General features: G+C 49.6%; 1 protein-coding gene across 4 annotated transcripts in view; it reads left to right on the forward strand.

Annotated features, from left to right (window-relative positions):
- FBN3 (fibrillin 3) overlaps nucleotides 1–17,189 on the forward strand; it is a 171,759-nt gene that overhangs the window by 21,476 nt on the left and 133,094 nt on the right. For 3 of the 4 annotated variants that reach the window (XM_083720127.1, XM_083720129.1, XM_083720130.1), the window contains exons 3-6: nucleotides 427–509; nucleotides 3,945–4,043; nucleotides 8,863–8,958; nucleotides 12,140–12,235. In XM_083720127.1, coding sequence (XP_083576253.1) covers nucleotides 427–509; nucleotides 3,945–4,043; nucleotides 8,863–8,958; nucleotides 12,140–12,235 — 374 coding nt within the window. Of the gene's footprint in view, nucleotides 1–426; nucleotides 510–2,017; nucleotides 2,040–3,944; nucleotides 4,044–8,862; nucleotides 8,959–12,139; nucleotides 12,236–17,189 lie in introns of those variants that run through there. The other variant, XM_083720128.1, reaches the window with a different exon arrangement.

Below are 17,189 nucleotides of genomic sequence, written 5' to 3' on the forward strand. Positions count from 1 at the left end.
AAGGGACCCAAAAGGTCATCCAGTCCAACCCGCTGCAATGCCACGAATCACAGCTGACCAATCCCTGGCAATGGGTTCAATGGCATGCAACAGGTCCTAGGGTCTCCAGGTCAGAGTCGGAAATCGCCTTTGCCTGAAACCCCAGGAAAATGCTGCCAGTCAGATCAGTCTTGGCTGCAAGTTTGGGAAAGCCCAGTGTCTGCCTTGAGACTCCAAAGAGCTCTTGCTGATCAGTGTAAGCGATGCTAAGGTGGATGATGGTCTCACTCAGCGTCAGGAAGTCTCAGGTGTTTTGCAGTTGCTCCGAACAACCCCAGAGACAGGTAGCATCCAGGCAAACGCCGCCATCTGCTCCACCTACAGATTTGCCGGCCACTGCAAGCAGGGAGCAAACATTCAGCTTGTGACTCTCTCATTGACTTTCAGGCCCAACGTCTGTGGATCCCGGTTCCACTCGTACTGCTGCCCAGGATGGAAGACCCTCCCCGGTGGGAACCAGTGCATTGTCCGTGAGTATGAGCCAGGGTTATGTCTCCCCAGTGGGAACCAGTGCATTGTCCATGAGTATGAGCCAGGGTTATGTCTCCCCTGTGGGAACCAGTGCATTGTCCATGAGTATAAGCCAGGGTTACGTCTCCCCTGTGGGATCCAGTGCATTGTCCGTGAGTATGAGCCAGGGTTATGTCTCCCCTGTGGGAACCAGTGCATTGTCCATGAGTATAAGCCAGGGTTACGTCTCCCCAGTGGGAACCAGTGCACTGTCCGTGAGTATGAGCCAGGGTTATGTCTCCCCTGTGGGAACCAGTGCATTGTCCATGAGTATGAGCCAGGGTTATGCCTCCCCTTTGGGAACCAGTGCATTGTCCATGAGTATAAGCCAGGGTTATGTCTCCCCTGTGGGAACCAGTGCATTGTCCTTGAGTATAAGCCAGGGTTACGTCTCCCCAGTGGGAACCAGTGCACTGTCCGTGAGTATGAGCCAGGGTTATGTCTCCCCGGTGGGAACCAGTGCATTGTCCGTGAGTATGAGCCAGGGTTATGTCTCCCCTGTGGGATCCAGTGCATTGTCCATGAGTATTAGCCAGGGTTATGTCTCCCCGGTGGGAACCAGTGCATTGTCCATGAGTATGAGCCAGGGTTATGTCTCCCCGGTGGGAACCAGTGCATTGTCCATTAGTATGAGCCAGGGTTATGTCTCCCCTGTGGGATCCAGTGCATTGTCCGTGAGTATGAGCCAGGGTTATGTCTCCCCTGTGGGATCCAGTGCATTGTCCATGAGTATGAGCCAGGGTTATGTCTCCCCGGTGGGATCCAGTGCATTGTCCATGAGTATGAGCCAGGGTTATGTCTCCCCTGTGGGAACCAGTGCATTGTCCGTGAGTATGAGCCAGGGTTATGTCTCCCCGGTGGGAACCAGTGCATTGTCCGTGAGTATGAGCCAGGGTTATGTCTCCCCTGTGGGATCCAGTGCATTGTCCATGAGTATGAGCCAGGGTTATGTCTCCCCGATGGGAACCAGTGCATTGTCCATGAGTATGAGCCAGGGTTATGTCTCCCCGGTGGGAACCAGTGCATTGTCCATTAGTATGAGCCAGGGTTATGCCTCCCCTGTGGGAACCAGTGCAATGTCTGTTAGTATGAGCCAGGGTTATGTCTCCCCTTTGGGAACCAGTGCATTTTCCGTGAGTATGAGCCAGGGTTATGTCTCCCCTGTGGGATCCAGTGCATTGTCCATGAGTATGAGCCAGGTTTATGTCTCCCCTGTGGGATCCAGTGCATTGTCCGTGAGTATGAGCCAGGGTTATGTCTCCCCTGTGGGAACCAGTGCATTGTCCGTGAGTATGAGCCAGGGTTATGTCTCCCCTGTGGGAACCAGTGCATTGCCCGTGAGTATGAGCCAGGGTTATGTCTCCCCGGTGGGAACCAGTGCACTGTCCATGAGTATGAGCCAGGGTTATGTCTCCCCGGTGGGAACCAGTGCATTGTAAGTGAGTATGAGCTAGGGTTATGTCTCCCCGGTGGGAACCAGTGCATTGTCCGTGAGTATGAGCCAGGGTTATGTCTCCCCGGTGGGATCCAGTATGTTGTCCATATGAGCCAGGGTTATGTCTCCCCGGTGGGAACCAGTGCATTAATTAATTAACCAGTGCAGAACCGATTTCCGAAGCCACAGAAGAGAGTCCCCACCTGCACAGTGCTGCACCGGTTTAGCGCAGTGCGCGGGGACTTGCCAAGCAGGTGGCTCGGTTCTTGGGCGGCTTGTGGGCCGGTTAAATTGGCCTCTGTGGGCTGCTTCCGGTCCATGGGCCACAGGTTGGGGACCGCTGCTCTATTACCTCTTTGGCTTTCACGATAACCCATTTGATTCAGTCTAGCTGGGGATCTGAACTGGTTTACGGTTTCTTTCTTAAAATTTAACGGCTTGTATACATCTGCTTTTAAAAATGTTCCATATTAAGTTGGTTTTGCGCAAGCAGCCTTAACTCTGGGACATGAAATGTTCTTAAAATTGCCGTTTTCATGGCTTTGCTTTATTGGGGTGAAACATTTCGGTTTGATGTTTCTACCTAGAAGTGTGAGCTGTCCTTGGGATCAAAACAAGCACTCAAACAAATGGAAAGCTCCACATAGATTTATCCCTACCCCCTATGAAGATCCTCAAATTACACAACCAGAAAAGTGGGTTTTGCAAGAGCTCTTTTGCTTCAGCTGCTTGAAAGCTCGTTCCAGGGCTAAATTATAAGGAAGTTTAACAACTGGTTTGCAAGCCTGCTATAGGTCCCACTTAGCACAGTGTTATCGCCTTTTAAACGGTCACGGCTCCACCCTGTGAGTTCTGGGAATTGTAGTTTCCTAAGAGTGCTGGGGGAACGCGGGTGGTGCTGTGGGTTAAACCACAGAGCCTAGGACTTGCCGATCAGAAGGTCGGCGGTTTGAATCCTCACAACGGGGTGAGCTCCCGTTGCTCAGTCCCTGCTCCTGCCAACCTAGCAGTTCGAAAGCACGTCAAAGTGCAAGTAGATAAATAGGTACCGCTCCGGCGGGAAGGTAAACAGCATTTCCGTGTGCTGCTCTGGTTTGCCAGAAGCGGCTTGGTCATGCTGGCCACATGACCTGGAAGCTGTACGCCAGCTCCCTCGGCCAATAAAGCAAGATGAGCGCTGCAACCCCAGAGTCGGCCATGACTGGACCTAATAGTCAGGGGTCCCTTTACCTTTATATATAGGGTGCCTACATTCTGCATGGACTGGTTGCACGGCAACATGTGCAAATGGCTTGAGATACCTATTAGCTCCATAAATTACCATGTGGCATATATTCAACAGTGGCAATTTGTTGTTGACAAAGGGCAGCGGAACATAGAAAGGGCCCCATTACCTTCAGTGGCTTAAAGGTAAAGGGACCCCTGACCAATAGGTCCGGTCGTGGCGGACTCTGGGGTTGCGGCGCTCATCTTGCTCTATTGTGCGAGGGAGCCGGCGTACAGCTTCCGGGTCATGTGGCCAGCAGGACTAAGCTGCTTCTGGCGAACCAGAGCAGCGCATGGAAATGCTGTTTACCTTCCCGCTGGAGTGGTACCTATTTATTTACTTACACTTTGACGTGCTTTCGAACTGCTAAGTTGGCAGGAGCAGGGACCGAGCAATGGGAGCTCACCCCGTCGCGGGGATTTGAACCACCGACCTTCTGATTGGCAAGTCCTAGGCTCTGTGGTTTAACCCACAGTGCCACCCGCGTCCCTTGCTGTCAGTGGCTCAGGGCCTCGTCAAACCTAAATCCGGCCCTGGTGACATTGTGAGCTCTCAGGCGAGCCCACCTCACAGGGTTGTTGTGAGGCCAGAATGGAGATGAGGAAATCCTCCTTGGAGGAACGTTAGGGTAGGGATGAAAGGACAGGGCCTTTAAACTCCTTTTCTCTTTCTCTCCCCCCTTTTCCCCAACAGCCATTTGCCGGAATTCCTGCGGAGATGGGTTCTGCTCCCGACCGAACATGTGCACCTGCTCCAATGGGCAGCTGTCTCCAAACTGCGGCTCTGGAGGAGGTGAGGCAACAGGGAGACTTTGTGTGAGATGCGCATGTGTGCGAGGTGGGCGGCTGGGTGCACAAAACCCCCAGCCTTTGCACTGTTGGGATGTAACCTGCTGGATGCTGTCTGTTGCTCCACCCACTTTCGCCCCAGGCCACGCCCACAGCCCCTAGAAGCCACGCCCCTATCTGGACAGGGATAGCCTAGCTGCTCTCGTCTATGCTCTGGTAACCTCAAGGTTAGATTACTGCAATGCGTTCTACGTAGGGCTGCCTCTGAAGACTGTTCAGAAACTTCAGCCGGTGCCGAATTCAGTGGCTGGGTTGCTCACTGGAGAAAGACGATTTGAGCATATTGCACTGATCCTGGTCCGAATGCACTGGCTACCATTAATAATAATTATAATTATAATTTATTTTTTATACCCCGCCCAACTGGCTGGGTTTCCCCAGCCACTCCGGGCTGCTTCCAACAAAATATTAAAATACAGTGGTACCTCGGGTTACATACGCTTCAGGTTACAGACTCCCCTAACCCAGAAATAGTAACTTGGGTTTAGAACTTTGCTTCTGGATGAGAACAGAAATCGTGCTCCAGCAGCACGGAGGCAGCGGGAGGCCCCATTATCTAAAGTGGTGCTTCAGCTTAAGAACAATTTCAGGTTAAGAACGGACCTCCGGAACGAATTAAGTACTTAACCCGAGGTACCACTGTATTTATACCCCTCCCATCTGGCTGGGTTTCCCGAGCCACTCTGGGCGGCTTCCAACAAAATATTAAAATAGTCTGTTAAACGTTAACAGCTTCCCTAAACAGGGCTGCCTTCCGATGTCTTCTAAAAGTGTGGTAGTTGTTTTTCTCTTTGACATCTGGTGGGAGGGCGTTCCACAGGGCGGGTGCCACCACCGAGAAGGCCCTCTGCCTGGTTCCCTGTAACTTGGCTTCTCGCAGGGAGGGAACCGCCAGAAGGCCCTCAGAGCCTTCTCAGTGTCCGGGCAGAACAATGGAGACGCTCCTTCAGGTATACTGGACCGAGGCCGTTTAGTTTCCGGGTCCAATTCAAAGTGCTGCTTCAGGACTGCAAAATCCTCTTTTTTGGGGGGTGCAATGTGCTTTTTACAGCGGCTCCCCCCCCCCCCCGCATTTGAAGGCCTGGTTTACTCTTCCCAAAACATTGTTGTTTAGTCGTTTAGTCATGTCCGACTCTTCGTGACCCCCGACTCTTCGTGACACCAGGCACTCCTGTCTTCCACTGCCTCCCGCAGTTGGGTCAAACTCATGCTGGTAGCTTCAAGAACACTGTCCCACCATCTCGTCTTCTGTCGTCCCCTTCTCCTTGTGCCCTCCATCTTTCCCAACATCAGGGTCTTTTCCAGGGAGTCTTCTCTTCTCAGGAGGTGGCCAAAGTCTTGGAGCCTCAGCTTCAGGATCTGTCCTTCCAGTGAGCACTCAGGGCTGATTTCCTTCAGAATGGAGAGGTTTGATCTTCTTGCAGTCCATGGGACTCTCAAGAGTCTCCTCCAGCACCAGAATTCAAAAGCATCCATTCTTTGGCGATCAGCCTTCTTTATGGTCCAGCTTTCACTTCCATACATCATCACCTTAATATCCATGAAGCCCCTTCTGCTCTCCATTTCACCGTGATGGAGACCCCAGATGTTAGCAATCTCCTCAGCTATGTAAGGAATTCAGGCTTGGGGAGGGGCATTGGGAAAGGGGTTGCATTGCCTGCATTCCTGCGGTCCCCAGGGGGTCGCTGGGGGAGGGAGGCTGTGGGGGGGGGGAGTTAAGATTTCACAAGGCATTTCGGGGGGGGGGCTGCCTCCACAACAGGGTGTGAGGCAGATGGAGAGAACAGAGTGGATGTCGGTTTCCTATCGCTGAACTTTGGAGAGGTTCAAAGCTTTTTGGAAAGCAGTAGGGGACACAAAAGGATGCGAGTGGTGCTGTGGGTTAAACCACAGAGCCTAGGACTTGCCGATCAGAAGGTTGGCGGTTCGAATCCCTGCAATGACGGGGTGAGCTCCCGTTGCTCGGTCCCTGCTCCTGCCAACCTAGCAGTTCGAAAGCACATCAAAGTGCAAGTAGATAAATAGGTACCGCTCCGGCGGGAAGGTAAACGGCGTTTCCGTGCGCTGCTCTGGTTTGCCAGAAGGGGCCTAGTCCTGCTGGCCACATGACCCAGAAGCTGTACGCCGGCTCCCTTGGCCAGTAAAGCGAGATGAGTGCTGCAACCCGAGAGTCGGCCACGACTGGACCTAATGGTCAGGGGTCCCTTTACCTTTATTAGGGGACACAAAGGTCTTCTCTGCTGTGTTGTATCAGTGGGGAAATTATTGTCAGGTGTGGAAATAGCTGGGGCTGTTTTTATTCCCCCCCACAGTAATATTTATTAAGTTTCGTATAAAAACATAACTTTAACATAACTGAAAAAGAAAAAAACAATAATGAGAAAAAAGAAAGAAAAGAAAAACCAAAGAAGTACCAACCCCACATAAATACAATAAAGCTTAATTAATTAAAATCCAACTTCATAAACATATTACTTGACTTCCTCTAATCTCTTCCATCTGATTTTCTTTGTAATTGAATGTAGCAGTCTCCAATATCATTATTTCATAGAACAATCATCCTGCCATAATCATATTTCCCAACTTTCGTTATGGTGTTGTTTCTTGTTTATTTATTTAGTCCTGATTTAATCCTCAGCCTAATTAATTCTTTCAAGTACAGTGGTACCTCGGGTTAAGTACTTAATTTGTTCCGGAGGTCCGTTCTTAACCTGAAACTGTTCTTAACCTGAAGCGCCACTTTAGCTAATGGGGCCTCCTGCTGCCGCCGCGCCGCCGCCGCACGATTTCTGTTCTCATCCTGAAGCAAAGTTCTTAACCTGAAGCACTATTTCTGGGTTAGCAGAGTCTGTAACCTGAAGCGTATGTAACCCGAGGTAGCACTGTAGTTACAAATCTTTAATATTACAATATTTATTCAAATAGTCTTTAAATTTCTTCCATCCTTCTTAATATTCTCCTTCTTTCTGGTCGCGGATTCTCCCAGTGAGATCAGCCAGCTCCATAAAGCCCAACACCTTCATCTGCCATTCTTCTAGCGTTGGTAATTCTTGTGTTTTCCATTTTTTGGCTAACAACTGCTGGGGCAGTTTTTCTGCCTCCCCTTCCATGGGCAAACATGCACCTCTCATCCGGAATTTAGATTATTCTGTCCCAATTTTGCTGGCCGGGCGTCATGAGGAATGTGAACTGCAAGTGTAAGATGGAGGATTGGCCTCCTACTCCTGAGCAGATCCTATTATTATTATTATTATTATTATTATTATTATTATTATTTGCATACCGTCCTACACCCGCAGGGCTCAGAGCGGTTGCCACATAAAATCACAAAATACCCCTACTCTGGCAGGCAGCAGCTCAGGCAGAGACCTTACCCCATCCAGCCACCTAGAGTCTTTTAGCTGCCACTTCTTGTGGCTGTGTGTTCCCAAGGCTCATTCTACATTGGGTGGGCTATCTTGGTTTCATTGGGTGACGCGATAGGAACTAACGCTACGGAGATGGAGGCCAAAATATCGCCGGCTCTGTTGCCCATGCCAAGCTTCACCCTTAAACTCCCAGCAAAGAAAGAATGGATACAAAAACTTAGGGGATATGCAGAAACGGTGAAACTTACCGGAAGAATAGGAAATCGAGATAAACTCTTTATAAAATAATGGAAATGGTTTACTGAATATTTACAGGCAAATTGTCAACAGATGAGAACATTGGCAGAACTATTGTAACAACCTGCAGTTTCTTAAGAGAGATGGATAAACAAGCAAATAAGTTAATTTGGAATATACAGAAGATATTACAAATAAATTCAAGGAACCACAGAAAGAGGGGGACGGAAGTCAAGCTTTGAAATGTCAAAATGATTGTAAAATCAGTGAAATGTATAAACCCGAAAAGTGTCTGTGTGTGTCTGTGTGTGTATAACACACAATGACTTTTGTGTGTATAACACACAAAATGACTCCCAGGTGCGCAGCCTGAGAGTCATTTTGGACTCACAGCTGTCCATGGAGGCGCAGGTTAATTCTGTGTCCAGGGCAGCTGTTTACCTGTTCCATCTGGTACACAGGATGAGACCCTCCCTGCCAGCAGACTGTCTTGCCAGAGTGGTGCATGCTCTGGTTATCTCCCACTTGAACTACTGCAATGCGCTCTATGTGGGGCTACCTTTGAAGGTGACCCGGAAACTACAACTAATCTAGAATGTGGCAGCTAGACTGGTGACTGGGAGTGGCTGCCGGGACCACATAACACTGGTCCTGAGAGATCTGCGTTGGCTCCCAGTACGTTTCCGAGCACAATTCAAAGTGTTGGTGCTGACCTTTAAAGCCCTAAACCGCCTTGGTCCTGTATCTCTGAAGGAGCATCTCCACCCGCATCGTTTAGCCCAGACACTGAGGTCCAGCACCGAGGGCCTTCTGGCGGTTCCCTCATTGCGAGAAGTGAGGTTACAGGGAACCAGGGAGAGGGCCTTCTCGGTGGTGGCACCTGCCCTGTGGAATGCCATCCCTTCAGATGTCAAGGAAATAAGTATCCTATCTTTAAAAGACACCTTAAGGCTACCCTGTTTAGGGAAGTTTTTAATATTTAATGCTGTATTGTCTTAAACCCTCAATTGGAAGCCGCCCAGAGTGGCTGGGGAAACTCAGCCAGATGGGTGGGGTATAAATAAATTATTATTATTATTAGCTTCACCGTTAAACTCTCCGCCGTTGCATCTCACCATTCTCCTCCTCCATAAACCTGTCTCCTTCTTCCTCCCCCAGTTCAGTCCTGCAATGTGAGATGTATGAATGGCGGAAGCTGCAACGAGGAAGCATGTCTGTGCCAGAAGGGATACACTGGGACCTACTGCGGCCAGCGTGAGTACCGGGGCGTGCATGCTGTGAGCTCAGAAAAAGGCAAAAGAGCAAGCCCTGAGTTGATATTTAGAAGGCGATTGGGCTGGATCTGGCCCCCAGGCCTTAGTTTCCCTACCCATGCTCTTGGGTTTACTGATCAAAAGGTCAGTGGTTCGAATACCAGCGACAGGGTGAGCTCCCGTTGCTCTGCCCCAGCTCCTGCCAACCTAGCAGTTCAAAAGCATGCCAGTACAAGTAGATAAATAGGCACCACTGCGGCAGGAAGGTAAATGGCATTTCCGTGTGCTCTGGTTTCCGTCACGGTGTCCCGTTGTGCCAGAAGCGGTTTAGTCCTGCTAGCCACATGACCCGAAAGCTGTCTGTGGACAAACGCCGGCTCCCTCGGCCTGAAAGCGAGATGAGCGCCACAACCCCATAGTCGTCTTTGGCTGGACTTAACCGCCCAGGGGCATAGCTGTCAATGTTCCCCTTTTAATAGACAGCTATGGCAGGGGGAGCCAACGCCAGACCTTGCTAGCGTGGCCCGGGGTTGAGGAAGATGGGAGACGAACCATCAGAGTCAAATGATGAGGCAGGAGATTCCGGTTCAACATCAGGAAGAACTTTCTGGTTTTGTGTACCGAAAATGCGTATACCAGGAGAAATGAGCATGGAAATCCATCTGACTTCCTGTGCCTTTCCTTCCTATATACATAGAAACGTAAGGCTGTCGACACGGTGCAGTACACAAGGCCACCAAAAGGTGGCCACTGCAACTTCCGTGTGAAGGCAGATTCTTAGGAGGTTTTTTAAGCAGATTGTGGCTGCTTTAGCTGAGATTCCTGCATTTCATTCCAACTTCCCGATTCTACAGTTCTACGGTTCTCTAACTCAGTGTTTCCCAACATTGGGCCTCCAGCTGTTTTTCAACTACAATTCCCATCATCCCCGACCACTGGTCTTGCTAGCTAGGGATGATGGGAGTTGTAGTCCAAAAACAGCTGGAGGCCCAAGATTGGGAAACACTGCTCCAACTCGCACCCAGACCCCCTCCCAGCCCCTTGAACAACCAATGCAGATGACCAAAAGGTGGACATTTTTAGACTGGAAGAAGTTTAAGGAATATTTGAAAAAATACGTTAATATTTAAATCTTAGAATTGCTTTGGAAGTGGATATAGGCGGTAGGGTTAGAAGTAGAAGATAGTGTATTTTATAAGTGATAAAATGTGAAGTTTTTTTATGGTTAAAGTAAGTGTGTGGGGGGAAGATGGTTAGAAATTATGATATATGTAAACTGCTATAGAGGACGCTGGTGGCGCTGTGGGTTAAACCACAGAGCCTAGGACTTGCCAATCAGAAGGTCGGCGGTTCGAATCCCCGCAATGACGGGGTGAGCTCCCGTTGCTCAGTCCCTGCTCCTGCCAACCTAGCAGTTCGAAAGCACGTCAAAGTGCAAGTAGATAAATAGGTACCACTCTGGTGGGAAGGTAAACGGCGTTTCCGTGCGCTGCTCTGGTTCGCCAGAAGCGGCTTAGTCCTGCTGGCCACATGACCCGGAAGCTGTACACCAGCTCCCTCGGCCAATAAAGCGAGATGAGCGCTGCAACCCCAGAATCGTCCGCGACCGGACCTAATGGTCAGGGGTCCCTTTACCCCTTTACCTTTTTAAACTGTTGAAGATGAAGTAAAATGGAAATCAGATAGGTGGGACTTGGGGAAGCCCACTTAACAATCTTTAGAAAAATAAGGATATGACAAGGATTTATTTGTCTTTTCTGTTTGTGTTTTTTATTTATGTTATAAATTTTTTTGGGGGGGGAGGTGGGCATTTTTCTCTACATCACAGCACTGGGCTGAGTGTAACGGTTTAAATCCCTTTTACCGTCATAGTGCCACTCTGGGAAAGGAAAGCCAGACCGTCTCCGCTCTTCAGATGATTTTAATAATAATAATAATAATAATAATAATAATAATAATAATAATAATTATTATTATTATTATTATTATTATTATTATTATTATTTATTTGTACCCTGCCCATCTGGCTGGGTTTCCCCAGCCACTCTGGGTGGCTTCCACAAAGACCAGAAATACACTAAGATATCACACATTAAAAACTTCCCTGAACAGGGCTGCCTTAAGATGTCTTCTGAATGTCAGGTAGTTGTTTATCTCTTTGACATCTGGTGGGAGGGTGTTCCACAGGGTGGGCGCCACCACCGAGAAGGCTCTCTGTCTGGTTCCCTGTAGTCTCACTTCTCGCAATGAGGGAACCACCAGAAGGCCCTCGGCTCTGGACCTCAGTGTCCGGGCAGAACAATGGGGGTGGAGATGCTCCTTCAGGGATACTGGGCCGTTTAGGGCTTTCAAGGTCAGCACCAACACTTTGAATTGTGCTCAGAAACGTACTGGGAGCCAATGTAGGTCTTTCAAGACCGGTGTTATGTGGTCCTGGCAGCCACTTCCAGTCACCAGTCTAGCTGCCACATTCTGGATTAGTTGTAGTTTCTGGGTCACCTTCAAAGGTAGCCCCACGTAGAGCGCATGGCAGTAGTCCAAGTGGGAGATAACCACAACATGCACCACTCTGGCGAGACAGTCAGCAGGCAGGGAGGGTCTCATCCTGCATACCAGATGGAGCTGGTAGATAGCCGCCCTGGACACAGAATTAACCTGCGCCTCCATGGACATCTGTGAGTCCAAAATGACTCCCAGGCTGCGCACCTGGTCCTTCAGGGGCACAATTACCCCATTCAGGACCAGGGAGTCCTCCACACCAGCCCGCCCCCTGTCCCCCCAAAACAGTACTTCTGTCTTGTCAGGATTCAGCCTCAATCCATTAGCCAGCAACATTACCTATTGCTGACAACTTGCTTGGCGGTGGGGTGAGACATGGCCTCTGGAATAATGCTTCGCCGTCCCTCCATTAAGCCCCCCAAAGACCCCTGCCTCTCAGGCACAGCTCTCTGCATCTCATGCAGGATTTTACCCCATTTGGGTGACTACACCCTCCATGCTCCTCCGAAAGTCTCCCATCGCTTTTGGCTCTCCGAATGTCCCGAGCGGCAGAAAGGAGGAGTGGAGACGTTGGCTGGGCTCCCGATTCCCCACCGTACGACAGCATTTCCTGGAGAGATCTACTTGATTCCTGGCCAATTCAAACTCCATCTTTTTCTCTCTCTCTCTCTGCTCCCACACAGCTGTCTGCGAAAGCGGATGCCAGAACGGAGGTCGATGCATTGGGCCAAATCGCTGTGCTTGCGTGTACGGATTCACGGGGCCCCAGTGCGAGAGAGGTAGGTTGTGGCTGATTATGCATCTTGCATGTCGTCCGTGAAGACGGAGGCCCTTCGTACTTATGTGGGACTGTACCCAACGTCCTCTGTCTGCCAAGGCTCTTGTGCTAGCAGACAGGTGAGTTTTAATACAGTGGTACCTCGGGTTAATACTGTATTTTTTGCTCTATAAGACTCACTTTTTCCCTCCTAAAAAGTAAGGGGGAAATGTGTGTGCGTCTTACGGAGCGAATGCAGGCTGTGCAGCTATCCCAGAAGCCAGAACAGTAAGAGGGATTACTGCTTTCACTGCGCAGCGATCCCTCTTGCTGTTCTGGCTTCTGAGATTCAGAATATTTTTTCTCTTGTTTTCCCCCTCCGAAAACTAGGTGCGTCTTGTGGACTGGTGCGTCTTATAGAGTGAAAAATACGGTAACTTAATTCGTTCCAGAGGTCCGTTCTTAACCTGAAACTGTTCTTAACCTGAAGCACCACTTTAGCTAATGGGGCCTTCTGCTGCCGCCGTACCACCGGAGCACGATTTCTGTTCTCATCCTGAAGCAAAGTTCTTAACCTGAATCACTATTTCCGGGTTAGCGGAGTCTATAACCTGAAGCGTATGTAGCCCGAGGTACCACTGTATTGTGCAACCAAGGAATCCAATGCTAGAGTGAATCAATGAATTTTCTTATTTCGGTCACAGACCAGTTCCAGCCCACATACAATATCAAGGAAGTCATAAAACGCGATAGGGATACATTTGAATTTTCAATTAGGCATAACAGGTACAAGGGACGCGGGTGGCGCTGTGGGTTAAACCACAGAGCCTAGGACTTGCCGATCAGAAGGTCAGCAGTTTGAATCCCCGTGACAGTGTGAGCTCCCGTTACTCTGTCCCTGCTCCTGCCAACCTAGCAGTTCGATAGCACGTCAAAGTGCAAGTAGATCAATAGGTACCGCTCCGGCGGGAAGGTAAACGGTGTTTCCATGCGCTGCTCTGGTTCACCGGAAGCGGCTTAGTCCTGCTGGCCACATGACCCGGAAGCTGTACGCCGGCTCCCTCAGCCAGTAAAGCGAGATGAGCGCCGCAACCCCAGAGTCGGTCACGACTGGACATAATGGTCAGGGGTCCCTTTACCTTTGTGTTATTCATGAAGACGGAGGCCCTTCGCACTTATGTGGGACTGTACCCAACGTCCTCTGTCCGCCAAGGCTCTTGCGCTAGCAGACAGGTGAGTTTCAATATTATGCAACCAAGGAATCCAACGCTAGAGTAATTCACTGGATTTCAGCTGTGCCACAAAGTTCCCAGCAACTTCCTCGCACAGTCTTTTCTGCGCAAACATGCCCTCCGGCGCAAACCATTTTGCCAGGGGAGCAAGGGTGGCGTTAACTGGCTACGTTGTAGCTCTACACTGGCTACAGCCCAAACGTCTTCCGAAGCCATCACTCAAAGTCAGAACCTGGACAGCACTGAACATTGTCTCTGGGACAGAATCAAGAATATACTCTTTCAGGTTCCCAAAATAGCATCAACGCTGCGTTTGGCTGCAGCCGTCGGGGTTGAAGCCAGCTAAAATCTTCTCCGAATCAGCCCACTGAAATTTAACAGGCACGACTCATTTAGGCAATTAATTTCAGCGGGGTCTACTCCCGCATAGTCCAATTTTGGGCACCACAGTTTAAGAAGGATGTAGGCAACCTGGAGGGCGACCAGGATGATCAAGGATCTAGAAGCCACGCTGGATGAGGAACAGTCGAGGGAGTTGGGTATATTTAGCCTGGAAAAGGTGGAGATGTGATAGCCATCTTCAAATATCTCAAGGGCTGTCCCATGGAAGAAGGAAGATGCTTGCTTTCTCCTGCTTCAGAGGGTAGGACTTGAACCCATGGCTTCAAGCTACAAGGAAGGAGGTTCCAACCAAATATCTGGTACAAGTTTCTGACAGTAAGAGCTGTTTGACACTGGAGATGACTGTGGACTCTCCTTCCTCGGAGGTTTTTAAGCAGAGGTTGGATGGCCATCTGTCACGGATGCTTTAGCTGAGATTCCTGCATTGCAGCGGGTTGGACTAGATGACTTTTGGGTGCCTTCCAATTGTACTATTCCATGCTTATGTGGCTGTAATTTAGCTCTGTGCTGGCTATGCTGCCCTAGGTTCTTCTGAAGCCAGAACCCGGATAGCACTGAACATTGTATCTGGGACGGAATCAAGCATATAGTTCCAAAAATAGCATAAACACTGCCTTGGCTACGATCGTCTGGGCTGAATCCAGCTAAATCCTTCTCTGAATTGTCCCGCTGAAATCAACAGGCACGACTAATGTAGTCCATCGATTTCAGCGGGTCTACTCACCAATGACAAACCTAGACAGCATCTTAAAAAGCAGAGACATCACCTTGCCAACAAAGGTCCGTATAGTTAAAGTTATGGTTTTCCCAGTAGTGATGTATGGAAGTGAGAGCTGGAATTCTGGTGCTGGAGGAGACTCTTGAGAGCCCCATGGACTGCAAGAAGATCAAACCTCTCCATTCTTAAAGGAAATCAGCCCTGAGTGCTCACTGGAAGGACAGATCCTGAAGCTGAGGCTCCAATACTTTGGCCACCTCACAAGAAGAGAAGACTCCCTGGAAAAGACCCTGATGTTGGGAAAGATGGAGGGCGCAAGGAGAAGGGGACGACAGAGGACGAGATGGTGGGACAGTGCTCTTGAAGCTACCAGCATGAGTTTGACCAAACTGCGGGAGGCAGTGGAAGACAGGAGGGCCTGGCGTGCTCTGGTCCAGGGGGTCACGAAGAGGCGGACACGACTAAACGACTAAACAACAACAACAACAACACTCTGAGTACAACTTTGTTAGCTGCAACCCAACTTTCAAGACTGTGTCATGAAGGCCTCTTGGAATTCTCCTCTGAGTTTGCAAGCAGAGAAACTGAGACACACACACACACAATTTTACCTGATTTTCTTCAAAGAGGAGAAATCCCCCAACAGTTTCTCAGGGGTGGAGCACCATCGTACGTATTGCGAGTTGCATTTAATGTTAGTCATGTTCAGTGTTGACCTGTTGACACAGGTGGCGCTGTGGTCTAAACCACTGAGCCTCTTGGACTTGCCGATTGGAAAGTCGGCGGTTCGAATCCCTGCGACGGGGTGATCTCCCGTTGCTCGGTCCCAGCTCTTGCCAACCTAGCAGTTTGAAAGCACACCTGTGCAAGTAGATAAATAGGTACCGCTGCAGCGGGAAGGTAAATGGCATTTCTATGCGCTCTGGTTTCCGTCATGGTGTCCTGTTGCACCAGAAGCGGTTAAGTCCTGCTAGCTGCGGGACCTGGAAAGCTGTCTGTGGACAAACGCCGTCTCCCTCGGCCTGAAAGCAAGATGAGCGCCGCAACCCAGTAGTCACCTTTGACTGGACTTAACCATCCAGGGGTCCTTTACCTTTTTACCCTTTGACCAGTTGAAATCAAAGGTTGTGACTTGCATTCCGGGTTCAAATCAGAAATCAGGATGGCTTCTGTTAATCCAGGACTGGCCCTGGAAAATAGGGACGCTGCCAGAAACCATCTACAAAGGTCTTCACATCCTTTCTTCTCTAATTTTTATTAAAACATTTAATAAAAGGCTCTACAACCTGAAAAGAGAGACGATTCACGTACTTTTGCAAAGCTTTAATAAAAACCTATTTAAAAAAAATAAGAGGAGAAAATATTTATTATTTTATTTATTGAATTTAGATACCCAGGGTGATTCACAGAATAAAATCAAAACCACAAAATACATAATAAAAAATAAAAACAGCAATCCAATAGCACCCCTCCTTTAAAAACCCCACATTTTAAAAGGGCATAGGATGTATATCAGATGAACCAAAGGCCTGGTTAAGAAAGAACGTTTTCGCCTGGCGCCTAAAGGTGCATAATGACGGCGCCAGGTGAACTTCCCTGGGGAGAGCATTCCAAAGACAGGGAGCCACTGCAGAGAAGGCCCCGTTCTCGTGTCGCCACCCTCTGGACCTCTCGAGGAGGGGGCACACGAAGGAGGGCCTCAGAAGATGACCACAGGGTCCGGGTAGGTTTATTTATTCAAATAAGATCTGATGCGGAGCAACATGTTGAAAGAAGGCAGCCTGGGATGTATTCAAGTCGTGACGTTTAAACCGGATCGAGAGGCTCATAGATTTGATCCCGGAGTGGATCCTAAGCGCATGGCAATTGTCGTTGCTCTGCACCTGTTCCCTGCCTCGGGCCAACTTTGGAGGGATCTTGTACATAGCTGTCAACTGTCCCTTATTTGGTGGAAAAGTCCCTTATTCCAGTGCTGTGTCCTGCTGCTGTCCCTTATTGATGATGTCCCTTAAATTTCCCGGGTTTCAAAGGAAGCAGCTCCTCTCCCTCCCTCTCTGCCAGCCAGGGAGGAGGGAGGCTCCAACTGTGTTGCTTGGCTGCATTGCTCACCCAATAAGGAGTCTAAGAACGACTGGGGGGTGGAGCTTGCATGCCTTGCGCCAATCAAATCGGCCGCGTTGCCTGGGGACTCGCCTTTGCTCAGCGCTTCCCAGCGGAGAGGTGACGGTGGTTTTCCTTGCTGCATCCCCTTTACCGGGTTGCTGCGCTGTGGGAACCACCGCTTGAGGCTTCGTTTGGCTGCTGGCTGGGCTTTCTGCCTTTGGCTCGGAGGGGCTCAGAAGTCGAACATACCTGTGCTCTGAAAATCCCTTATTTTGGCTGCTGATCCCTTACTTTTGAGGCTGCAGGTCCCTTATTTTCAAATCTGTAAGTTGACAGCTATGATCTTGTAAGGTACAAAAGCCTTGAATCAAATGCCCCTCCCTCCCTCTTTCGCTTTGTGGTGAATGGATTTGGCTCAGAGCTGGAGATGAAACAAACTTCGCAGCTGTGTCTACACACCGACTCGCACCGGCCAAGACAAACAGAGGGCTTGCTGTGTGTGCAGCAGAGATAGGATAGAG

The sequence above is a fragment of the Podarcis gaigeae genome (genome assembly GCF_964106915.1).
Source record: "Podarcis gaigeae genome assembly, chromosome: 18".
NCBI classification, from domain to species: Eukaryota; Metazoa; Chordata; class Lepidosauria; order Squamata; family Lacertidae; genus Podarcis; species Podarcis gaigeae.